The 27687-nt window shown below is 35.2% G+C and overlaps 1 protein-coding gene across 1 annotated transcript; it reads right to left on the bottom strand.

The window, feature by feature from the left end:
• Positions 1 to 1803: 1803 nt before the first annotated feature.
• On the bottom strand, positions 1804 to 27280 carry LOC117332978. Its single transcript, XM_033892069.1, has 11 exons — positions 27088 to 27280; positions 21503 to 21721; positions 20320 to 20550; positions 19727 to 19954; positions 18627 to 18845; positions 4741 to 4959; positions 4131 to 4361; positions 3413 to 3646; positions 2568 to 2786; positions 1988 to 2147; positions 1804 to 1891 (listed from the first exon to the last, which is right to left on the bottom strand). The coding sequence occupies exons 1-11, from the start codon at positions 27278 to 27280 to the stop codon at positions 1804 to 1806; spliced, it is 2241 nt and encodes a 746-aa protein (XP_033747960.1).
• Between the last annotated feature and the right edge of the window lie 407 nt (positions 27281 to 27687).

Below are 27687 nucleotides of genomic sequence, written 5' to 3'. Positions count from 1 at the left end.
GTATTTAATCAGCACATTTTTGAAACAACTCTAGCTGTTATCGTATGAGCCAGTTTCGGTACATGGACACCAGGTGTATTGCCGTCTACATTGTAGTGTCGTACGTGTGTTACGTAGCCGTAGAGGAATTATAGTCCGTGTGGTCAGCTATATGTCCTGCCCTCACGATATATCACGGTCTACAGGTCTTTGCCCTTGTAGATAATAAGAGCCACATGCTGCCTGTTCGGGTCACTATCATATGTTTTAACGCAACACACAAGCTCCATGGACCGAGCCATACCAAAACTTTCAATTTACAAGTACGTGTACACTTTACCAGAAGCTGTTTGTGACACCGGAAGTAAAACTAACTACGTGACCTTTCGTTTTACCTTTCAATTACAAAAAATACACAATATAGCAACATTATGCACCAGCAATTTTATAACGCCTGTTCTATGTTTTTATTAACAATTATGAATAATTTACAAGTAAAAGTGCTTCTGTAAAAACTACTGAGTAAGCTAAATGCTTTTACATGCATGAGCGAGTCGCCTTGGTTACAAGAAAACATCCAAATATAACGAATATAGTTATTTAAAGTAAAAAATACATGAACTTACAGTTATATATATAGAAAAATACATTTCATATTCACATTTCGATAAGACTACCAAAACTCGTTTGTAATACAACTCATAACGCTCCAAACAAACCTGATTGGGTACAGTCACAGGTAGTCACAGGTACAGTTCCCAAACAAAACCCAGGCAAACCTTGTTACTGTGCTCCAGTGTAACCCTTGTTACTGTGTTACAGTGTTATCTTTGTTACTGTGTTACAGTGTAAACCTTGTTACTGTGTTACAGTGTAACCCTTGTTACTGTGTTACAGTGTAACCCTTGTTACTGTGTTACAGTGTAACCCTTGTTACTGTGTTACAGTGTAACCCTTGTTACTGTGTTACAGTGTAACCCTTGTTACTGTGTTACAGTGTAATCCTTGTTACTGTGTTACAGTGTAACCCTTGTTACTGTGTTACAGTGTAATCCTTGTTACTGTGTTACAGTGTAACCCTTGTTACTGTGTTACAGTGTAATCCTTGTTACTGTGTTACAGTGTAATCCTTATTGCTGTGTTAAAGTGTAACTCTTGTTACTGTGTTACAGTGTAACCCTTGTTACTGTGTTAAAGTGTAACCCTTGTTACTATGTTACAGTGTAACCTTTGTTACTGTGTTACAGTGTAACCCTTGTTACTGTGTTACAGTGTAACCCTTGTTACTGTGTTACAGTGTAATCCTTATTGCTGTGTTACAGTGTAACCCTTGTTACTGTGTTACAGTATAATCCTTGTTACTGTGTTACAGTGTAAACCTGGTTACTGTGTTACAGTGTAATCCATTGTTAATGTGTTACAGTGTAGCCGTTGTTACCGTGTTATAATGTAAACCTTGTTTCTATGTTACAGCGTACATATTGTAACTGTGTTACAGTGTAATCCCTATTACTGTGTTACAGTGTAACCCTTTGTGTTGACATTATGTATTTGCTTTATTTTAATCTCTGTTTCTTAATTACAGTTTAATCCCGTTTTTTCTATATTTTTAAGTTCAATACTTGTTGCTCGCTTATAGTTTTATTTCACTTTTTGATACTTGCTTCTGTCATGGCATTAAATCTTTTCTTTTTGTTACAGTTTAATTCTTGTTTCTCAGCTTCAGTTTAAAACTTGTGTCTCTGATCGAAGATACTTTTTGTTTCTTTTCCCCAGTGTAAACCATTGTGCTATCCTTTCTGTATTGGTTTTAACCAAGTAGTGTCATGGTGGCAGTGTATCAATTGTCGCTGTGGCAATGCAATGCTTTCTCGCTTGCGGAGTCTTATCATCGATGGTGTCACCATTAACACTGCAAGTATGTAGGCCTTGTCAATGTCACAATACAAGAATGTGTTAATTTTGTCGGGTGTCACTTCAGTCAGTCGGGAACCACACAGACCAATACCATCCTCCATCGATCCATTTCCTCCTGAAGTTGCACCTACTTCCAGTTCCAGACATCAGTTTTTTCAAAGCCATTACAATCTCTTTCAGAGATTGGTTGTCATGTTGTCTGATCGTTGGAATCTTTGGACAGCTTACGTCGAGACAAGAAACCGGTTTTCCTATAATGTTAGGCACATTTTTTAAACATGATAACAATTCTATTTAATGATTTTATCGTTTTTCCTATTGGTGTCAGTGACAGGGTAATTTTAAAAATTGATAAATATCTATATATAAGCATAATGGTCTGGTACGTGATATCTTTGAACAATCATTGTTCATTATAAATATTGGAACACACAATGTTTCCAATGGATGCATGGCAGAAAGTCATTAATATTCATGATAATTGAGTTCAGTTCATGGCCGAAAAGACGAACATTGTCATGTATGCAAAATGCCCATTCCCTCACCGAAAGTGAAAACAATTATTAATCTTTATTTTTTTTACATGTATGTGTCACATAATACAAATTAAATTATTTCTCGTGTATACTATATTAATCAATGATGAATCACTTTTGGGTTTCAATATTTACCTTCGACAATGACTTCGCATAGGGTTAAACGACTGAATGACTTTGTGATCCTGAGGTAGCGACCGACAGTGTCAGTTGGGCAAGACAGAGTCCTCAGTTCAGCGTCAGGTACGTGAGCCTCAGTGTAATTGTAGCACAGCTTGCTGTTTTTAAAATGACCATCAGGTGCAATGGCGTTAATCTCCGATATCTCAACAATAAATTCTTTTAGCCGGTCACCTATCAAAACAAATTTTTAAAATGTCGTAACATCGATAGCGGTAATGTTGATTTTCATGACATAATAAAGAAAAAAAATTCGTTAATCTTATTATATCACATGTCATTTAGTCTGCTTAGAAACACCCTTATAGAGAATATCATATATAAATCTTAGCTCATTTTCATGTCCAAGCCCAAGTCCATATCCCTTTTTTATGTACTGGGGACGGTGAAACTATTGAATACTTTAACAGCAATATGCTTATGTATGTGGGTTATATCGTAGTTGTGTTGTGCTGTATTTCGTTGAGCTACGTAGATATGTTGCCATAAAATGTACATTACTGTACTACCATTGTTTGTTGTGTATCCAACTATTGTGTACGATGACATGTTGAATGATGTTACACGGAACAAAGACCAATCACTTACCAAAAAGGAACACGAAGAAAGGTTATGTTCATTATATATTATAAGAAATGGAAATATAATAAATTGCAACTGTCTCTGTTAGTTTACAAAGCCCCCCCCCCACCCCACCACCACCACCCCCCCCCCCCCCCCCCCCCCCACACACACACACATAATAACGTTAGTATTTTTTGGATTATTTTTCAATACATTGTCACAACTATCTTTCTTACCATGGTGTAATCTATTCTGAATGGATACATGGTTGATACTGTAGACATCTCCAAGGTCTACCTGCCACCACGGTTTATTGTCGGAGGCGTCTGTGTGTGTACATGAGCTAGCGTCGTAGGCTGGATTAAGATTCCCGTCCACGGCCTGTCCTGCGACCCCTCCTGCTCGCAAAGATGACTGAGTTGTTGGCTTGTTTAATGCTATGTCAGCCAAATTGCATTCATCCCTGGATACTAAATTAAATAAAAGGAAACATATCATAAATTATGAAGAAAGAATGAATGAAGAAAGAAAAGATGACCAAAGGTATTGCACTAGGCTTGCTTGCTATGTGCTAACCAGATAAACTCCTATCGTTAATAGAGGCATTGTTCTTCTCATCTTCATGTTTAATGTTCTGTAAAAAACTACCGAAGTCGATGGTGACTTTAACTCATATACACCGCAGGAGAGCAGAAACAGCTGTGGATGTATTTACTTAAAAATGGACCGGTGTTTTAATTGACAACACTTCGTTCCTTCACCTATTCCGGGGAAATGGCTATTCTTCCAGAGATGATTCATTTATAGATATATCCGGAGAACCAAAAACGTTCTTTTCTATTGTCCGTTGTCTCTCTTAGATCCATTTTGAATATTGTCACATGGCAACTATCCACGTATAACAGCGTGGTGTTTATGTGATTTATCGATAAAAGTATGCATGTGTAAATATACCTTCAACAACCACCTCACAGAAGGTCAGAGCGTCGTCGGGGTTTTCAACCAATCTGGACATTCTAAGGTAGCGGCCGATTGTGTCATGTGGGCATGGTAGAGTAATAATGCGATCCCCGGGAGCTTGTGGCTCAACGAGGTTGTAGCACAGACTTGCACCAAGTAGATGACCACTCATGTCAGACGTGTTCGTTTGGGACAACTCTACGGTAACATTTCTCAATCCCCCGGCTAAAACAATAGGACGATCAAGAAACGTTATCACTCAAATGTCGCTTCAGTTAGTCCAGTTAAATACTACTTTGTCTAGACTATATAGTTAAATTGCTTATATATCTCAATTTTTTCCTCGTTCTCATGGAAATGTAAGCTTATTACTTATTTGTATAAAAAAAAAGAAAAAAAAACAAAAAAAAAAAACAAACAAAAACAAAACAAAACAAAAAAAAGCATACAAAGAGTTGGTCAATTGCATGGGATACATGGTGATCATTGTTCTCCGCCGTTTCTTCAAAAGCAATTGCCTCATAACGATGATCAATACAATCAATAAAAATACCTTTAGCATATGTTATTGCACTATTTCCTTGAGATTGTTCTAAATACTTACGCTCATCAATATTGATTTGAATGGAAATGTTTGTTATCGTGTAGACTGATCCGAGGTCAACCTGCCACCACTGAAAGCCAGTCCCTGAGGTAGACATGCAGGTTGGAGGATCTACAAATCCGTCTACAGCCAGAGAGGAATCGCCGATGGTCGATGATTGGGTAGTCGGCTTGTTCAATGCGACGTTAGAAATGACGCGACTGGAGAAGTAACCATATACTGAATCGCAACGGAAATACGAATTGAAAAAAATGTGTAGGTTTTCACCTTTAAATGTAAGGAAATGATATAGTATATGTTGAATAATAAGTATAGACTACAATGATCACACAGCTGTCTCGTCCTTTTAGAAAAAAAAATTCGGACGGTTATTAAGAAAATCATAGAAACCTGTTATCTGAAATATTTGAAAAAATTTCGGCGGATTTTGAATAACGCGTATATTCATTTTTTTTATTCTAAAAGCGCCCCATACATGAATTTGCTCTAAGAAAGATCAAGAAACATATCACATCTCAAAAAAGGGAAAGCCGAAATCAACATAGAATAGCGACAAAATAATAAAACCGTAAAAATTGATTAAAAGTGTTCACAATTGAAGCAATTAAATATATCGTAGTGAGATATTCTTAAGCGACCTTATAACCGATTACTATTTGTATAGGTCTGTACGGATTTAAAAATAAATCCGTTTTGCTCGTCTGACAGGTTTGGAGAACCACAAAGAACAACTTTGATTGTGACATTACAATATTGAGAAATGTTGTTGAATAAAATTTCACGTTGTCTTTTATATAATATACATTCTAAAAAATAATGCACAACATTTTCACATTCATTTCCACATTCCCATGATGGATCATTAATTATATTAACTCGAAACAAATCATATTTTAAACTGCTACAAGCATGTCGCAGCCTTGTATGTAAAACATTTAACTTTCTGTTTCCTACATGATAAAATAAAGGCAACGTGTCAAGGTTGTGTTTGATTTTAGATTTAAAACAATTGATGGATGGTTGCTCTCTGACATCGATTGGTAAATTATTCCATAACCTAACAGTAGACGGAAAAAAAGATTCATACGAAATGGATAATCTATAATTTTGGACAGTGTAGTTTTGATTATTTGTGACATTATACATATTACGCTGCCCTACTCTTAAAGGAAGTAGATTACTTAAATAAGAAGGAGCTAGAATATTATATAAGTTTATACATAAGTGAAAGTTTCTTTAATTTTCTTCTTTCTGATAATGGCTGAAGTTGGGATTCTCTATATAGAGATTGTTTACTAGAAAAAGAAGGCATGGCTGTGATAACTCTTCCTGCTTCTAGTTGGACTTGCTCGAGCTTGTTTACGTCTGTCAGAGAACAACCATCCCATAATTCACATGCATATTCTAACACTGGAAACACAAATACTTTGTATATCCGCAATAGTGTCTTTCTATTCAACAAATATCAAAATTTTCTTTATATTATAATATTATAATCTTATATTTTTTTCATACAAGCTTTTTGGATTTCTGATATATGTAGAGACCACTTTGCATCTGAACTAAAAGTTACATCTAAATGACTATGGTTTTCAACACAATTCAAAATTTCATTCCCAAAAGTAAAATTGCATAGGTGGAACGTTTTTAGAATTTGTAATGAATAATACATCAGTTTGTTGTGGGTTGAATTTAGTAAGCCAGTCTTTGGACCATTGGTTAGGTTTCTGTAAGTCACTATCTAAAGAACGTTGAATATCTACACAAGATGACGAAGAAAACATCAAGGAAGTATCATCGGCAATTAAACGCGAAACACTATTCAAATTATCAACGATATCATTTATGTATGTAACAGGTGATATATATTTATATTGTGTAAGAATTATATTTTGGATGTTGGTATTATGAAAGGTCTTGATGCAAGAAACCTAAAATGGTTGTGTGATACCATAGCTGTGTGAGGAAAAATAGTGGTGTTAGGACCCTTAATGTTGTATGTTACCTGTAGAGTATGTAAGAATGTGTGGAATGTGAGTACTTTTAGTCACATGACATCTACGGACATTTTTATTGGTCATAGCTAACAACTACATGATTTTTAACTAGACTAATTTGACTCAGCAACAAAGTATTGAAGGAATAGGTTGAGTTTGAAGAACTTAGAAGGAACTGGGTGAGTTTTTATCCATATATGTTCTATTATTATTATTATTATTATCATTATATGTATATTTTGTAATGTATTATCAGAATATTGGCATTATGTAAGGTTTAAATAATTATTTTATTGCTAAATCATAATGTGCTGATTAAATGCAAAGACAAAGGAAGTATATAAGTTTTCAGTATTTGGACATGTGTAAGTTATATTCTAAATTATAGCTGATTGATTAGAACTGCTGTATAATATAAATATATTATTCAATTTTCAGTACATTGTACATAAGTGATGATAGTTTGGATAATTAAGAACCCAAAGCAATTCTGTAAACCCCTGCAGTATCTGTAGGGTAAGTTTATTTAAGATGTTATTTTATAAGTGAACTATCTATTTGAATTCATGTATTATGTAATTTCATATCAACGGTATATCGATATGTAATTGTGAAAGTAATATATATTAATGATTGATATGTACATTGTAAAAATATTATATATTTACATGAAGAAATTGAGACAAAATGTACTATTATGCATTATTGATAACTTAAGTATATGTAAGAGTTATGTCCCTTGATCGAAATAGACTACTCGTTTGTGAGAGATTTGAATGAATGTGTAATGAGTTGTATGTTTTGTACTTACAGGGTTTTTTTATTCAATACAGAATAAACAGATTAAACGAACCCAACAGTGTTTGGATTTCTTGAACCGTTAGACACAGCACTGTAACATGTAAATTAAAAACAAAAGTGGCCCCAAGACACTTCCCTGTGGAACACCTGCATTTGTGGAGCCTTGATCAGAATATACATTATTTACTAAAACTTGTTGCTGCCGTCCCGATATATAATTTTTTAACCAACGTTATAGATTACCTCTAATACCATATGCTTCTAATTTAATCAATAAACCCTTGTGCCATACACGGTCGAATGCTTTTGATATATCACAAAAAATAAGACAGGTGTGTTTTTTTTCCTCAAGAGAACAACCTATATTATGGTACATTTCTATTAATTGGTGTACTGTAGAATGACGAGACATAAAACCAGATTGTTTTTCATAACATAAGGAGTTATCGAGAAAGTAATTATAAATATACTTGAACACTACTCTTTCAAGTAATAGGGCGATAATTGGACACCACATGTCTGTCCCCGTTTTTAAATAAGGGTAAAACAATTCCTTTCTTCCAAATAGCAGGAAAAACATTTTGGTTTAATGACATATCAAAAAGAACTGCCAATGGCTTACATACGGAATTTGCAGTGAATTTTAACATGTGGTGGCTTATACTATCGTGACCAGATGCTTCTCCTAATTTGAGAGGTTTTAAGATATCACAAATCTCATCAAATCGAACAACAAGAGAATCAAGATAAGAATTTGTTCTACAGTTAAATGTGGGTAATGGAATATCCCTATCATGTATAGTTGAAATGGAGCAAAAATAATTATTCAATATATTAGATTTTTCAGTATCATCAAGTTCAACATTTCCATTATCAGGATTTACTAATGGTGGAATAACCTCCTGTAAACCAGACTGTTTAACTAATTTACGAACAAGTTTCCAATACGATTTAGGATTACTAGTATCAAGTTTATCAATTACATCACCAACATTATCATAAAATAATTCCCTCGCGTGCTTTTTCATGTTATTAACCTTGTTTCCTTGCTTTTTATATTTGACTTGATTGGAGGTTGATTTTACACGTTTAAATTCTTTATGGAATCGATCTCGTAACCGCATAGCATTCCTGAGTTCAGAGTTCATCCAAAGTTTATCATGGGGTCTTATAGTAACTATTTTTGAGGGATACATTCTTCAGCAAAAGATAAAAACTGCTCGGTAAATTTAACACTAGCAATTTCAACGGAATCAAAATTTTGAAAAAATGAGATCCAATGAAAATGATTTATCAAAACGTTAAACTTATTAAAATCAGCATGTTTGTACGACCAAACTTCACGAGTATAAGTATGAGAAATGTTTACTGGTACAGACAAAAATATTACACAGGCGTCATGATCGCTAATGGTACGGTCAATTGCAATGACATGTGAATCATTACATTTAGAAATATCACTTATTAAAATTGGATCTAGTAAGCTATATCTTGTCATTCCATGCCTGGTTGGTTCATTAATAACATTTGTCAAATCTAGTTCTAACATTATTTGATATAAAACATGATTATGTGATAAGGTAAGTAAATCAATATTAATATCTCCAAGAATTATCATATTGGATGTAATTTCTAAAGCTTTCTCCACTGAATATTTTAAATTTTCCCAAAAGGGATGACATGAGCCTTCTGGTCTGTATACAGTACCTAATGATAAAATTTGATTCGGCATTTCAACTTGTATCCATATAATTTCTCCACCCATAAATTCAAAGTCAACTCTTCTAACACATTTCAAGGAATCGGAGTAGTAAACTAGTATCCCTCCACCCGAGAAATTTCTAACTTTCCTAAAAGGCTCCATAAAACCTGGTATAGTTAAATCAGCTAAAGATCCTTGATGATCTAAGAGTGTTTCGGAAAAACACAAAATATCAAATTAATTTGTGATATTTTCAATATAATAACAATAACTTATTCCTTATACTTCTACTATTTAAATGAAATATAGACAATTCATTTTCCGGGGGACCGGGGTTGGTTTCTATGTCCATGTCTAATACTAACAGTAATAATAAAATATGGCAAAAGCAAATGTTGTTAAATTGTGACTGTAAAGCAAATAGCATGAGATATACTACACTCGCTTTAATACTAGATATAAAAATGGCTTTACAAGAGGCATATTCTCCACATGCATGTTCAACATTAACATGCATTACAAAATGGATTTTTTAAGATTTGGTCCTCCATAAGCTATATTATAAAAACTTCCGATAGAAACCCTGTGCCAAATTGTAGATAAATCCCCTATTAACCATAATCAAAAACCATAAATCGCACATGGGCTTCATCGGAAAAATTCACAAAAAAATAGCAATAAACACCTGTCGAAAAGTACGAATCCTATATATAGACATGAGTTGTACACTTTTAATACTCATACTTACTACACAGTCAAGGTCATAGTAAGCTAAACAGTGGACAAGGGGACAAGGGAGATAATTGGATAGTAGAGAGAGAGAAAAGTAGAGAGAAACAAGTATAGATAATGGACAGAGAAAACTATACTGTAGTACCAAGACAAAGGATTTAATTCTAGCTCAAAAGAAAAAGAACTTATATACATGAAAAAACTAAAATAAGGAGTAGATACCATGATAGCACAGTATACAGGTATCGTGATAATGCAAGGAGATAATAATAATACAACAATAATGTAATTATTTACAATGGACATGGATATCCAATATTCGGTCTATAAATTTTGTGTAGTGAAACAGTCCCCCACTGGTGAGAGAAAAAAAACCTTGTAAATATGAGAGGACGTACTAGAACCTGCCAACATGACGTATATATACTAGTAACACAGTACACCGACTAAAGACATGCGTACAAGACTAGCAGGATAGCTAGACCGATCTAAGGACAAAATACCGTCACGGTTTAAACTATGTACACTTACTTGTGGTGGACAGTACTCGGATGTAAAGTCTAAAATCGCACAGACATGGAGACACGGATGGAGATAGACTGACACGTACTCAAACAGGCACGGACGCCCAACACAGACAGACAGTGAAATAAGGAGTGTATGTAGGCCGAAACGGACACACAAACAGACACACCCACAAACAGGGATACAGACAGACGGACACAGACACTTGCATATTTAGGGACAGACATATATACATAGAGACAAACACAGACAAGCATACTTATACAGATACCTACGAACACGCGTATACAGACATAGACGAATAATCGGGCACAACTAGTCATTTAGGTATTATTTTATTGTTGTAGGTTTTAAGAAGAAAGTAACATATTTCATTAAACTTTGTAGAACATAATCATTTTATTTTGGAATTATTTCCCACCAGACGTGTATATACATGTATATACAGTCAGTATCACCAGTAGGGGACCAATATTGTGACAATGGGGTAACATGATGAATGGATAAACTAAATGAAAAACCAAAGCAAGAATACACACTATACATGACGTTGCCAGTATTTTATTCTATATACCAAGTAATACTTGTGTGGTATGAAAAAAATGAGTCTTAAAACAGTTAAATTTAGCATAATCACATAATAGTAACTTTTAACTGTCATGGCTGAATAGATAATCATGTTATACACTGTAGGTATGGACATTTGTTATGAACAATGCGCATAGGAAATATAAACACATTTCTGATCTCATTAAAAAAATGTTTCCATTAGAAAAATACAGTTGTTATAATGTACTGGATTCAATTTTCAGTACGAGATGGCAACAATCAATATGATACATGTATGCTTAGATTCTTTAAAATAAGTACACGGATCAATGACTTTAACACTATGAAGCCGTAATACAACTCTATTCGAATACTCCAGTATGACTGGATTCTTGACGATCAATGTCTTGATGTGAGTTGATTCGAAGTTTGTCCGAGCTCGCGTTAACTTTGACGAAAATCCTGCCGTCAATTATCCAGGCTGAAGTAATGTCGCCGTTTCGTCGAAGATAGTTGTGACGCGTGATCATTTCCTGGCGCGTGCGCGTAAGGTCTTCTGTGATGAAGATTTTCGCGGGGTAAGAACTGCTAGGAGATATATTTTCATAAAACTGAGAGGGATTTAATCAATGTTTTGTTCTTAATACGGTAAATACCTTACATTTCGGGAACACATTATTCCGCGAACATATCTCTACAGACATATTCGCGAATATATGATTTCGCAAACAAAGGTCTTAAATTAACTTTATTCACGAAAATTCGAAAATTATTAGTGACATGTTTCCTCCAGATAGCCGATATTTTCATGTTGGCCGCCATTTTTGTTTTCAGCATCATGTGACCTCATCTGGAAAGCACGCGATTTAGTCATGTGCATCATGCTTAATAACAGGCTAATTCACACTAATAGTAACATGGCAAAAGAGGCCTGCACATTTGAACGGTCCACGCGGTTTAATGTTTAAAAAGTAAAGTGAGTTGTTACCAAGTAAATGAAACAGCTTTCGATTGATTCACAGTAGAAATGGATAGAATACGGAGTCGCTATTTTCGTACGAATCATCGCAGAGGACTTCGCAATAATTCGCAATTTACTTCCCTATCCTATTAACGCTAATTAAAATTTCATGCGAAATATGAGTGATTTGAAGTAGATAGATGGTTAAGCAGTTTGAGAATCTAGTAAAGCATCTAAGTACATGGAATAAAGTTGCTACATGGACAATGGTGTAATTTTCTAAAATAACAAAAAGTGAGGCGTTTATTTTTTCTGTGTCTGATGGTGTAACGGATTAAATGTAAAATGTTAATTTTATTTATTTTACAGGAATTGCGAAACAACTTATATGAACTTATATTCATCTTGATTGTTTGCCCGGATGGAAGCGCGCGAGGGGTCTTACTGTGGAAAGAAACCGGAGTACCCGTGGACAACCCAGGTGATCAGGCAAGGGTATTACCACTGTTCCACCTAACCACTCAACGGGTCCTTAATACCACTATATACCACCTATTTGTCAGGAGAAATGTTTAATCATTCCAGTATGTGTTTGACGCCCGCCTCCATACTGACTAAAACGCGTGGGTGATATGGGTTGATAAAATGTTTTCGCATTTCTTATAATTGTTATTGCATTTAAAAAAAAATCAGCTAAAATGGCTAGGCAGAAAACAAAATGTATCCACTGAAGCAGTGTTATCATAATTGTGACTTACATAAATACTATGTTAAAAAATATGTTCTGTGTAAGTAAGTGTTTTACATGTGTTTCCTCTCGTTTATTTATGATTTATGTGCAGAAGCAAGCTACTTGAAATATGAAAAGATAACTTATGAAAATCAATTCTTTAATGGTAGCGGTTGCAACATAAACCTTGCTACTTCTTAATCAATGACCAACCAGAGCTCCAATTACAATTGTGGTACACGAAATGAGAACGCTTCGATTACCAGAAAAATAGCAACGATTATAAGTAATCGATTTGGATCTGAAAGAAAAACTGCATTATGTAATTTGGTTAAGTAAAAGTTGTTTATCATGAGCATTTCAGAGACACATTCATGTATTTTCATGAGATGTTATGGTCATTTAATACAAGTATTTGGTTGTTTTTGTTATGACGTTGACTACAGGTCTGTATGACAGTACGGCCGCCATGTTAAAACTGTCAAAATCTACAACAACAATATTATCCTTTCAGTAGCATGCGTACGCACCTTGACGATGGAAGTGGTAAACTAAAAGGAAAATCATCTTTGAGTAGGTCATAACCGAAGACGGAAAAACAATACTAAGCAAAATTACACAACTTCGAAAGTGGCACCATCCAACTTAAACAACGTGGACGAATGGCCTATGGAAACTTCTGATAGTAGCATAAATCAACAAAATACTTGAAATATGATAACAAATATTATCAGAAATGAAAAGATACTATTATACTACCTGTGCAATAGCAGCACACCACTAAGTAAACAGTCCACCATTTCATCCTCGCCATGTCGGATAGATATTTCACCACCATCATTTGAGGTCGCTGAGAACAAGCTGTTCTGTAAACTCGACTGCAAGACTGATACCAAACGAAGCGTGTAACAGGATCATTAATAATTCTCTTAGCCTGTCAGAACTTCTAATACACAAGCTATTTGATTGCAATTTGTAGGCAGTGGATGCCTATAGATCTTCTCTGGAACCAACAGAGTATGTCGATATGTTAGCCATAACCGTAATTCTAACTGAAAATCGTTAAAACTGAGCCAATGTATCAAAAATGTAAATTTCATGGTTATCACTGGAAACCTATAGGAATATTCAGACCGGATCAATCATCTCGCGAACACCCTACACGCAAATAGAAGTCTTATCACATCTTATTTTGACCGCTTTCCTGTTCAAAATATGTCAATATATAAACTTTATGTCTGCATATATGGTGAAAAGGGAATTTCGTAATTCGATATACTTCTTCTTTGTAATATAGTTGACTCCTCCGGGTTACACATTTTCATTATTCTTACGTGATAATAACAGAAAGATGAAATCTAGCATCTAAGTTAAAACCACAATTAAATGATATTTACAAAACCAATTAACGTGAAGAGATAATTCACAATTAAAATCAAGTGGTGTACAATGTGGTGAATTTAATCAACACTGTTAATTACTTATCTTATAACAGCTGTCCTTGAGTAATTCTTACATATCTGTTTCTCTAGAATTAAAAATGTTCATAAACCATACAGTTCACAGTTCACAGTTCCAGGCAAGTAATAATCCATGAAAATTCACAAAGCTGATATAGGTCTCCTTGACAATGGTAAACAAGTTCTGAATATTGCCAAATATTTAAAGTACATTTTCCGACCATCCCATTTCTAGAATTATCGCACACACTTATTGAAAACAACTTCTTGTCTATGAATACCTGTCAATAAAATATTATGACACATCTCTCTTAAAGAAAATTTCCGAAAGTACTATTTGCATATAAGGTTGAAAGTGTTTTACATATCTGTAAGAGTTGTCTCCTTTTAATCACGGAGATAATGTAACATTATTTTATTCGAAATTGTCCTTTCTACATTTTTGTTATTGTTTGTTTTTTGTTTTTAGATCTAACTTCAACTTCATGTATAGCAAAGTAACATATGCAATTACCATCTATTTATAATGATATCAATATACAAAACACTTCCCTTAAAGAGGTTTCCGTTCTAATATGTCAGAGTCTTGTATGACACGTTTACTGTTTTTTAGTGTTGGACATATTCTATCATTTGATACACCTACTGAAACCTACTGCTTTTTCCGATAGCCCCTACACGTTGGACAGTGGATGATGTCTTTGTGATGACGACGCTTGTTATTTCAGTTTTATTTTGTAGACACTATAACAATCGACTCTATGTTGTAATTCAATGACAGTAATATTGACGTTCTCTAGAACTTCTCGCCAAATTGTAACTTGAGAGTGATTTGCATTTTGTGTTATCATTCATCAAATGTTCGTATTGATACTCTTTCATGTCCATAGTCCTATAACACAAAATGGAACTAAATGGGTTTACATACATTTTGATGAATTAAACAGACAATCAGTAACACATAACTTTAAATACTAAACGCCGCTAGTCTATGTATGCCTTATTAGCATTATAGTAAACCAACAGTATCGGCCTATAGCTGTTATTGTCATGTAGGTGTATACAGGAAAACATCATTTCTAATCTTAATCAGAAACAATTGTTTATAAAGATAAATGTTGTTTACATGTATAATCCTTGTATTTATTGCGGTGTATTGCTGTGCTGACGGGACATCATTTGTAATAAAGCTATGTCCATCCAGGTAATAAGTATTACAGATACAAATGTATATGTATCAGTTGACTGTATCACATGATATATGCAATGGTTTCCATTTTTGATAAATATTCTGTTAGTCTATGTTTATCTTTCTTAAAATAAGTATTTCTTCGTAAATAACTATAAAAGAAGTGCATCTAAGCATTTGCAAATCAGCATATAGTATGAATCAATAATTTGACGAAATAGTTTGAAATTCAGTAATATTTATTGCAACGTTTATTTGTTTTACTTGAACGATATCGTGTAATCGAAATATCTTGAATGTATATAACAAATCCAGTCCTCATATATACACCTTTTATTTATTAATTAAACAGTCAATTAAGAACTACTGTTTCTTATTATCGCTGTATTAAAAGCAAGATACTACAATGTAGTGATATGTATGGTATATTCCAGATGATTCACTTATATCTTTTTGAAGTTTGAATAAACTATAAAAACGTATTTCTAGAAATGTATGCGTGATGCTGAGATAGGTTGTATTTAATATAAATATAGATTCCAGATAAGATTATTTTTTACAACTGAATTTAGATTCAATACACTTAAATACGAGATTTTTTTCTGAGAAATATTCATTGTTATACACATATTCTTGGATTTACTTCCCTTGCTCCTAGACACAATTTATCCGTCATTATGATTTAGAAAATATATACTGGGGCATTTGGTTTGTTTTTGTTTTACGTCCTATTAACAGCAAGGATCGGTTAAGGACGTGCCAGGTTTTTGAGTTGGAGGAAAGCCGGAGTACCCGGAGAAAAACCACCGACCTACGGTCAGTAGCTGGCAACTGCCCCACGTAGGTTTCGAACTCGCAACCCAGTGGTGGAGGGCTAGTGTTAAAGTGTCGGTACACCTTAACCACTCGGCCACCCCGGCCCCTATATACTGAGGCAACGCCTTATAATCACACAAATGATTAAAGAAGACAACTGCATGCTTCTTGTCCTGACCAGGCTTACAACAACTCACAATCAACGGCACCATGTCTTACTGCCACAGTATTGCTGCATGCCGAGTTGACCCAATCCCTTTTCCGAAAATTATCAAGAAAAAAAATGATAAAATGAATATGCAACTTGTAACTAAGTAGAATATGCCAGACATTATAAGCGGGGGTTGAATATTCTTCTTCTGTCGTTGAATGGGGGTGTATACCTAGGTACCTCTTTCCATATGCCTGCTTTTAATGAGAATAATTATAACTGTACCTAGGTTTGTGGGGAATTCGTAAATATATCGCTATATAAAGTCTTCTTCTTGGGGATATTCATCACTGTTCTTAGGTTTGTGGGCAAGTCTTAAGGACCTCTCTATGAAGCATGCCTTTTTGGGAATATTTATCACAATTCTGAAAGATTGTTGGGAATATTTTCCATAATTTTTGGACCCTCCTTATACGGTAATGTGAGAAAATTAGCCGGTTGTTCTTAAAGTAACACATTTTAAAATTTTGGCGGTAAAACCGATTATTCCCCACAATTTTGGACAAAAGCAAAACCATGTTTGCCATAATCATAATATTGTGAGTGATCTCTCTCTCTCTCTCTCTCTCTCTCTCTCTCTCTCTCTCTCTCTCTCTCTCTCTCTCAATCATGCTAAAAGTGTTATAACAAAGCCATAAAAATGAAACTAAGCGGCATGCTTTTTATGATAGGAAATTGAGTCGTTATTGAAGATTTTGCAGATTTTGAAGAAAAACCACCGACCTATCTAACGTAGGTGTCGAACTCGAAACCCAGCGGTTGAGGGTTAATGATAAAATGTCTGGACACCTTAACCACTCAGCCACTTCGGCCCAATATAAAATAAACTAAAATTTATGAAATAGATGTATTGACTCAGGGTGATGCCCAAGCATTAAAATGACTGCGGGGTTGCATTTTACGACGGCTTCTTCTAGCAATGTTAATATATATTGTTCCATTGACTTTGCATTTTCCCCAGCCCACTACATCTACACCTCGTGTGCAAAATAAATGAATTTGTATTTTCTGTTATACGTTTTAAGACGTCAGTGTCAGCTAATAGCATGGCAGAAATCAATGTAGTTCTGTGATCACATGTTTTGAATAGCTCACGTAATACTACCTAGTGGATGAGTTAAGTCATTAAAAACTGGGGGGAAATGTTGTAGTTTTAAATATTTACAATGTTTACGGTAAGTGCTCCTAGTTTTATGATTAAAGGTGTCACAGTCTACAACAGTAGAACGGATTTCTATTGTTTCTCTATCGATTACGTTGTTGACGTATAGTGAAAGATGATTGATGTGTCATCAAAATAAAACATTATTATCAATTGTTACCATCAGTACAACAGTAAATCAGTAATTCCCACGGGAAAGTGAAGTGTTTATGTCTTAATAATGACATTCCAATTTTCTTCTAGGAACAAATGATAAGTGTAATCCTTGTCAATAGTGGTACCCGTGTTACTATGTCACAGTGTAATCTGTCTTACTGCCTTTCAATTAAATCTCTCTTTTTGTGTTAACGTTACACGCTTATTCATTTGCTTAGGCTTAATCATTGTGTTCCAGTTTAATCCGTGTTTCTCTGATGTGTCATTTTTGAATGACGCCAAGTTAGTAAGTCGGGAACCACACAGACCAATACCATCCCCCATTGATCCATCTCCTCTGAAAGTTGCATCTGCTTCCGTTTCCGGACATCCGTTTTTTCAACTCCTTCACGACTTCCACCATTGATTGGCCATCACGTTGTCTGATCGTTGGCATCTTTTGACATGTAGTGTCGAGGCAAGAAATCGGTTTACCTGTAATTGCAGGGAAAGGTTTTATGACGCATTGTAGTTAATGATGGTATTACTATTGCTGTTGGTGTTAGTGGCACGGGGATAAAAAAAACGATTTACAAAATATATAAATATAGAATAGTGTTCAGTAACGTAAGCAATCGTCGGTTTTTTGTTTAATCTTTTTTCGGAACACACCAGATTTCATGAATAATACATGGCTATAATTCATTATTATTCATGATTAATGCATTTTTCCAAATCGAAAGCCAACAAGAAAAAAAAACATGGCATAGATGCAAGCACAATGTCCATGCCTTCAACAAAAGTGGAAGCCGTTACATTTCTTTGTGTCACTTTAAACCAATCAGAATATCAAATACTGTTCGTGTAAAGGAAGCATTAAACAATGATGAATCATTTCTTATATTTAAATAGTTACCTTCTACGATGACTTCGCATAAGGTTAAAAGACTGGATGACTTTGTGATCCTCAGGTAGCGGCCGACAGTGTCAGTTGGGCAAGCCAGAGTCCTTAGTTCGGCAGAAGGTACATGATCTTCAGTGTAATTGTAGCACAGTTTGCTGTTTCTACGATGACCATCTGGCCCATCGGCCTCGCTTTCTGATATTTCTACAATGAAATCTTTGAGCCGGTAACCTATTGAAACAAATGACAAAAGAAATGTGACAAACATCTCACTGATTTAATTTTTATTGGAATATTCAGAATATTGTTAATTTCTTTGTATTGTTTCTAGTGGTATGACAACATTTATGCTCTCCAATCATTGCATTACAATACTCAAATGGCTGGTCCTTAAAATCAAAAGAAATGCATATTTATATAACAATCTCCTTAGATGATTTGCATATGAAAACTGTAATAAGTATTGTTTAAATATGTGCAAACCTGTGTCGATTTGGTTAGATTTTATGATGGTGGTATCTGTATAGGTTGCCTATTTGTTTGACCTTAGAAAGTAAAAGCAATATATATTCCATTTTTTTTAGATTTCCTGTAAAAAGTGCAAAATTTAGCTGTGGTACATTTGAGCCTGTTTAACTGACCAGTAATGTATACCCGGAGGGACTCCGTTCTCATACAAGAAACGTGCGTTTGATAAATGCAAACAGCTTGAATATGCAGAACATTCCAGGATTCCAGGTTTTTTTTAGAGAAATATTTCAGGTATATGTATGTACCCGTTCGGAACTATATGTACATTTCAGTAGAATTGCTGATGATGCCACAATGCTTGAGCAGATTTTTCTCCCAAAGGTCGTTTCATGTTTTATCATTGTTTTTTTTTGTATACTACGTCAATTGCGTAAGATGACATAATTGTTGGATCTTATAAGAAATAAGACCGATCATTTATCAAAGACAAAGAGGAAGAAAGGCTCAGTCTAGTTATTTCAATCTTTCTCGGTTTAGTTTCAAACACACACACTCCTTACAACCGCACACATATGTATATACCTGTGTGTAGCACCGTGCAGTTACTTTATACAATATGTTGTAACAATTTTCATTTTTACCTCTGAATAATCTATTCTGAACGGAGACATGATCGATACTGTAGACACCTCCAAGGTCTACCTGCCACCACGGGTTATTGTCCGTGTCGTGTGTATGTGTACATCCACTGTAGTGTGGATTAAGATTGCCGTCCACAGCCCTTCCTGCGACGCCTTCAGACCTCACCGACGACTGGGTTGCTGGCTTATTTAATGCTATATCAGCCAAATTACATTTGTTCCTGGATACTAAATTAGATAAAAGAAAATCTGTTATCAATGAAAAAGACTAGACGAAAAACAAAGCACTCCGTTTAGATGAACAGAGAAATTCCCAAAAGGCTTGCCAAATGTTATTGTTCATGCATCTATAATGGACGCATTGCTTTTATAAGCTGAGTGTAAACAACTTCCAAAGGTGATGATGACTATAAATCATATAAAGCAAGCCAAAACAAAAACACCTGGGGTATTTATTACATCAAAATTAAAGTGGTACTTTTGAACATATTTACAATACTTTGCACTTGCACATAAGAGATGTAAACATAACTCCGTCTACATGGAAATTTGATATTTTAGCAGTTTTTCACTTAAAAGATGCATACATATACCTTCAACAACCACCTCACAGAAGGTCAAAGCGTCTTTCTGGGTTTCAATTATCTTTGAAATTCTCAGGTAACGACCGATTGTGTCATGTTGGCATGGTACGATGATACTATTATCAACGGGAGCTGGTGTTCTGACGACGTTGTAGCATAGACTGGCATCAAGAAGATGACCTCTTACATCAGACGTGTTAGTTTTGGAAAATTCTAAAGTAGTGTTTCTCAATCCTCCGACTAAAATAGTAAGGGAATCAAGCTACAATATAATACTTGGTTTATTTGGTGTAACGCCCTATTTACAGCCAGGGTCATTTAAGGACGTGCCTGATTTTGGATGTGGAGGAAAGCCAAAATACCACCGATCTACAGTCAGTACCAAGCAACTGTCTCATGTGGGTTTTGAACTCGCAACCCAGAGGCGGAGGCCTAGTGATAAAGTGTCGGGACACCTTAAGCACTCGGCCATAAATACAACACTAATGGGTTTTCCGATAGTCCAGTTTAATACTACTTATGTGTCAGTTTGAGAGCCTAAACAATCCGGCAGAACCAAAACCTACATGTTCTGGAATATGGAAAATTGGAATAATTTGAATCTGGTTTTATTTAATTTAATTTAATTTCTCATCTAGCTGGTAAAATCTAAAATCTTGCACAATATATCATAAAATCGTTGGGAATAAAAATACCCAATACAATTGACACTATGTATTCCGACCCATTGATTGTATGCTGTTGCTTTTCAGGCGTAACTGCATAAAACATATTCGTTTTGCGATACTTCAATAAATGCTTGTTCCTAAACCGGTACTGATATTGTTTGCTTTTGTAAACTCCCGTTTTAAATAGGTTTTTTGTGTATACTGAGGTACTGCTCATAGTGAGATCAGGTAAATTTACCATTTTAATAAATTATTTTTTCTAATTCACGCAGCCGAGACGTAAAAATACACGGTGTTGCTGACTCATGTACTGGTTGTTTTAATGAATGTAGGTGAAAAATAATTACTTTTATGTATCTAAAAGAAACTTGCGTTGGCCAATGATATTAGTTACATGCTATGTTGATTGTGCACCGGTATGACCGGTAAAACAATCGCCGCATGAAGACGATCAATACAATCAATAAAGAATACCTATACCAGATGTTGTCAAATTATATCCAGGAGATTGTTAAAATACTTACGTTCATCAATATTGATTTGAATGGAAACATTTAATATCGTGTAGACTGCTCCAAGATCAACCTGCCACCACTGATACCCTGTCCCTGAGGTTGACATACATGTTGGAGGGTCGACAAATCCGTCCACAGCCAGCGAGGAAGCGGTCAAGGTCGATGATTGGGTAGTTGGCTTGTTCAATGCGACGTTAGAAATGACGCGACTGGAGAAATAGCCATGAACTGAATCGTAACGAAAAGTGAAAAATCAAACAATACGACAAAAATTTATCTTAAAATTTAAATAAGGCACAGTGTAGGGGCCAGATAGCATAACAAAAGACTTCTGTATGTGGATTAATAGATACAGTATATTTCTAATAATATATACATTGTACAGAGAGTATACAGTTGAATCTAGAGGGTGATTAAGGGAAATGGGCCTTAACTAATGTTGTATTATAGAGATGTGTTACCTCAAATATTTGAATACCTTAATAGGATTAGGATTACAATTGAATCTAGTTAAGTTGTAAAAAAACTATATCAAGTATTGCACTAAGAATAAGAGGAAGAACGTTCGGTTTTAAAAAACCCGATACATATATTTACTGCTGTTTTCATATCTTGAGAAATCCCGGCCCATACAATAATATTTCTTCTCCTAAATATGTATCTTCCAGTTACGAGAGCTACAACCTATTGCTCTAGTCATGTTGTTGTCCATCTGACCTCTAAAACGTAAAGCGTGACTCACACATCAGAGAACAAAACGTGCCTTCAATGGGCCAAACGAAACCGATCAGGTGCATGTGCAAGCAGCCACTGGGCTTGATAGATTTCATGTTCGGGTCGTCTCTACGTAAGTGACTGACTAACATCGGGACATCGTGACCTTAAATGAAACTCTCACAATCTAGTCATTTTAGTCATCTTAAATCGGTGATGGAGATGCGACACGCGTTTGCACCTATTTTGACGTCCCGACGTAAAGCGCGGCCGTCCGTTTCATTGACGATTTACCTTTGACTCTGAGGCGCCAACTTAAACGTTAAAGTGTTGCCTAATGTAAAACATATCGCTGGGCTTCATAATGTTAAGATTCCCCTTCATTATCAGAGCAATGACCATTCCCTTATCGACATCACCAAATCGCAGCAGCAGACAAAAAAAAGCAACGTTAGAAACGATTATGTAAGGTTTAATGTTTATCAATTCTATCTCCTGAGCATTGCTTAGTCAGGGCTCCAATGCCATGTTTTGTACAAGAAAGCAAATTGTTCAAGTAACTATAAATGTTTCAACGATTATAATCAATCGATTAGGATCTGCAATAAACTGCAATATATCATTTTGCTAGGAATAACTATTTTAACGATACTTTGTTTGACATCCATTGTAACAACTTCGTGTATTTTCATGATATATTGTGCCTTTTAGAATTAATTTGGTTGATTTGTTGTAATGTTGATCATTGGTCTGAACGGCATCACACCTCTCATCTTGTAAATTACGAACAAATTAGTAAATTAAACAGACATTACTCTGTTAGTAGGTCATAGCCGAAGACGGAGAAAAACTGCTCAGAACGAGGACAAAACATCGAAAGGGGTACCGTCCCATACAAACATGGCAGAAAGACGGCCTTGGACCACTACTGCCAGTACCAAAGGACAGCATCCAAAATAATAATCAAAATATTTTACCTGTGTAATAGCAACACACGGCTAAGTAAACAGTGCACCATAACATCCTCGCCTTGTCGGATAGACCTTTAACCACCATCATTAGAAGTCGCTAATGACAAACTGTTCTATACACTCTACTGCAAGACTGATACCAAACGAAGCGTGTAACATGATCATAAATAATTATCTTGGTCTTGTCAGAACGTTTAATAAACACAGTTAGTTGAGGGAAATCAATAGACAGTGGATGCGTAAAGATCGTCTCAGAGACCAACAGAGCATATCGACATGTAAACCATAACCGTGATTTAAACTCTAAATCGATAAAATTGGGGCAATGTATCAAGAAATATGGTGATCATTGAAAACGTATATAGATACTCAGTTACGATTTTCTAGAAGTGTTACTCATCATGCCAATCAAGTCAAATTACTGACCTAAGACATCTCAAAATTAAATTTACTACTGATGGTAAATGATAGCTTCATCAGGAGTTACTGGGATAGGACATTTAGAGACATCACTGGTTGTTAACCGCACAGGTGTCTGTCCCAGACATGGGGGTGCTTGGAAAGACAGTGTTGTTGTAAATTTGTCATGGATACTTGGATGGACTTTTTGTATATCATGATGAAGTAAAAGATGAATGTCTACCAACGTTACAGTCAGGAGAAGGCTTATTAATCTAAAGAGCTTAATGGACGACAGTGTGGGAAACCGTGTTGTAGAGGACAGTGACAGTGAAAAACACCCGCGAGCCCTACTAGAAAGCCCTAGAATGATAAGGGGACACAGATGAGTAACGATTGCAAAGATACGGCGAACGAAATATAAACAGCAATCAGAAGGCTGTGATGTTCTGCGTATCTCTGATGTAAAACTTAGCATTGGTAAACGACTAGTATACCGGGGTAGGGTTATCTTTGCAACAATAGCATGAGAGAAGGTAAACCAGCTATGCTATCATTTTCTCTCTGCCTGGCCAGCTGACTGGCTGTGTCTCAGCATTTGTTTTTGGTTGTTTTTATGACTCTTGTGTCATTTAAGCCTGCGTATTATATAGTGTTATGTCTGATGAATTTTACATACTGCAGATGTTTGAGTTTCATAAATGCTTATTTGGATATTCAAATTTCAAATGTGAATTTGCCTTACATATCTGAGTATTTCTCATCAATATGGTCGTATCATCAGTGAAAGGCTTCGAAACCTGCACTTGGATATCACAGAATCCTATCCGAACTGGATTCCCTATGAAACTATACACTTGGTTAATTGATTTGTCAGTTGTTAATGCTATTGATATATTAAGGTTTTATCCCGTTTCAGCAGAGCAGTGCAACGCTATTTCACTTTTGAACGAAATATAAAATGTTGTGGACAGTATTTAGTGATTTTAAAGGCGAATAAATTGTAATTGTTCAGGTAACTCTCATACTGCATCGTAGGTATGATGTCTAATTTAAAGATTAAAGGAGGAGAGGGTATATTTAAATTGTTAATATTTGATGCATTTTGTTAGTTTTGGTTGTTTTGTTATTTTAAATTCAATGGAGGAAAATGGAATAATCACGTTGATAACATGGTTGTCATATCGACTCTTTTACTTTGCACCTCACAGGTTTATTCGCGTTATTAATCAATTTATTTGTCTGTTTTGAAAAGACGCCAACAGTTTAGAACAACGAAACCAACTGTTTATCGCCAGTAACGGCACCGATCGGATTACTTATTCCGGTACATACCTTCAAATCCGCCTAAATTATGTATTATGTTTGTGTATAAATGCATACTTGCCTCCAAAACATAACCAAAAAATGAAATAGATGTGATTGAAAATAAAATATAATGTATCATTGAAAAACATAAATATATAATACATTTTCAGACGACAAATAATGTGGGATTCCATATTTGTCATGTTGATGTTTATGTACTTCGGAGTATCTATATAACATACCATTACACGGTATGGGGTGTTTTGGTCTTGGTAGTAGTGTGATATGTTGTTGATAGGTTTGAAATATAGTATATTCTGGCCTGGTCCGAAACATATATGTTCTATATTAAGGTGATATATAGTAAAGCTGGGGTCGATCCCAAATTGGGGTTTGAAAGGTGGTCATCGTTCACGCAATAATATATTTGAAAAGTACCAAATTCTTTAAAGCTTGACCAGGGAAACTATTTCTTATAATTAACACGACATAAAGGCTATATTTGAGCAAGTGACAGGAATCATTTCATAAACAAGATTACTTTGTAACATTGGCATGGGTAAAAAGTGTACTCCTGTCACTGTCCCGGGCAAAATTGCAGTTCCCAGATAATAAGTGTACGCCTCTTCCGGGCAAAGCTAAGAATGTGTGATCTCTTTTCATTTCAAGAATTGGTTAATCAAAGCTCATGTTGATTCAGTTTTGATGTAAATCTTTATTGTAATTAAGCTATTATTGAGATAAAACAGCATTAAGTTTATTATGCATTTCTTAAAAAAAACGATATAGGGCAGGTCATAGCGTACACAAGGTACTTTTACCAATGCAGCTTTCTCTGTTTGCTGTTTGTCTCTGTTTGCTGTTTGATGACATTCACGAAATGTATCTTTCCCCAAAAAGACAACAGGTCTCTTTCTGACACGGACTCTATTAACACTAATCGTTCAAGCACGTTTTCGTTCGGTCATTTTTTGTTGTTGTTGTTGTTGTTTTTTGTTTTTGATTTTTTTGTGGTCACATTTCATTGAATGATTGGAGAGCCTTATATATTGGAGTAATGAATTTCCGTCTATATCTATGTATGTTACACCTATTTCTGGAATCAAGCATTACGTTAAATGAAATTTGGGATACAGACAAACTTAAAATAGCAATTTGTGCAATTTAAAAAGTAAGGTATTATTTGTTTGGGCGATGGCTACTCTTAACTTAAAAAATTGAAAAGTCAAATACTGTTTCTTTGCCAAAAATGTTTATCAATTCAAAACTTTAGAGACCAGTACATAACCTCTATTGCTTCCCAATTAGCCAAGTTATCTGTTTGTTTAAACGCATAGCTGAATACTATCTTCGCTTCTTTCGTATCAAATACATACACTTTTTATCTTTACGAAAGGCAGCATTTGTTTGACGGTTACAGTTTTAAGGGAGATACCATATTAATCATCACAGTTTTTGATTCACAAAAGTGCAGAGGAACAATACCGATTCTATAAACATTTGGATATTACATTTCAAACGCCTTTGGGGACAAAATATGGATGTGTTTCCGTCACCATGAAACGGAACTGAGCCGAACACGATGCATTCTGCGCACTGATACCCTGCCTTGTGATCTACTAATATACCCTTACTATTGTCGTGAGTTCAATACAATCTATGATCACACAACGGTATAAATCTAAGTATATGACTCTTTGAACAGCTTCGCTAACCATGCTACATCGTTGGTTTTAGTTTAATATTGTATGTCCCAATGACCATGTTTGCCTTTTGGCTAAAGCGTCTACTATATTGTCAAACAGACTGAAACATTTGAAGTGTTTACTGCCTGATACAAATGTTCGTTTGTTATCTGACCAACGAAATGTCACTAAACCGGAACCGCGCTATTTAGTCTACAAAAGATTCCGTACAACGCAACATATCTAGCTTAATTTATTTGACATCTACTTGCAATACTTTTGTAATATGCTACGACACAGGATCAGTTGTAAATCAGGGTAAAATTATCTAAGAAGTACATATAAATGTATTCAAAATATCACATTCATCGACACCAGTACAATATAATGATGCAGCTCAGGAAAAGCAGCATAGAAACGTTTTCGTCGACCAGACAGTTGCAACACGACATTGTGATTGTTCCATTCCGCATGAAAGCTGTTTTGTGGCATCTTTCCATTCTTTTGGATTGCTGACTTTGCTCTCTTCTACTAGACAGGTGTTTTGCGACATTACTCTCTTCTCCTACACAGTTGTTTTGTGCATTGCTCTGTTCTCCTAGACAGGTGTTTTGTGTTCTTGCTCCATTCTCATAGACAAGTGTTTTTTGACATGGCTCCATATTCCTTGGCAGCTGTTTTGTGACAGATGGTTTGTGACATTGCTCCATTCTCATAGAAAAGTGTTTTGTGACATTTGTTCTATTTTCGTGATCCTTGTGATAACAGTCCTTTATACTGCTATCACGACAGATATGATATCCCTAATGTCTACGTATTTTATCATCATTATAACGTATACCTTGATTACAAATTCAACACAATCTGGAAATAATACCGTTGTATCATTCTCAAAGGAATATGAACAAATGCAGGATACAATCTCAGTGGATGACAAAATTGTCCTTAATTTTGACGCCGGCATCAAAGTGAAAGGCAAGGAAACCAGTGTGAAAAGACAAGTTCTTGAGGACAGTCCTAAATGTAAGTATCTTCCTTTCCACTATTGCTGATTTATAATGATTACTGCACCTCAACCACCCAGGTAAACATCTGGGTGACATCTCTCTGACTAGAG

The sequence above is a fragment of the Pecten maximus genome, chromosome 8, assembly GCF_902652985.1.
Source record: "Pecten maximus chromosome 8, xPecMax1.1, whole genome shotgun sequence".
In the NCBI taxonomy this organism is placed as follows: domain Eukaryota; kingdom Metazoa; phylum Mollusca; class Bivalvia; order Pectinida; family Pectinidae; genus Pecten; species Pecten maximus.
The sequence above is the reverse complement of the archived record's forward strand: the minus strand, read 5'-3'. Positions and strand labels throughout refer to the sequence as shown.

Coding starts and splice junctions, on each gene's coding strand:
- LOC117332978 (XM_033892069.1), bottom strand. CDS start 27,280: ATGGAGCAATGTCACAAACCATCTGTCACAAAACAGCTGCCAAGGAAT. Junction 21,722..27,087: donor GTCTAGTAGAAGAGAGCAAA/GTCAGCAATCCA, acceptor GTTACGATTCAG/TTCATGGCTATTTCTCCAGT. Junction 4,362..4,740: donor TCAAATCAATATTGATGAGC/GTAAGTATTTAG, acceptor CTATTGTTTTAG/CCGGGGGATTGAGAAATGTT.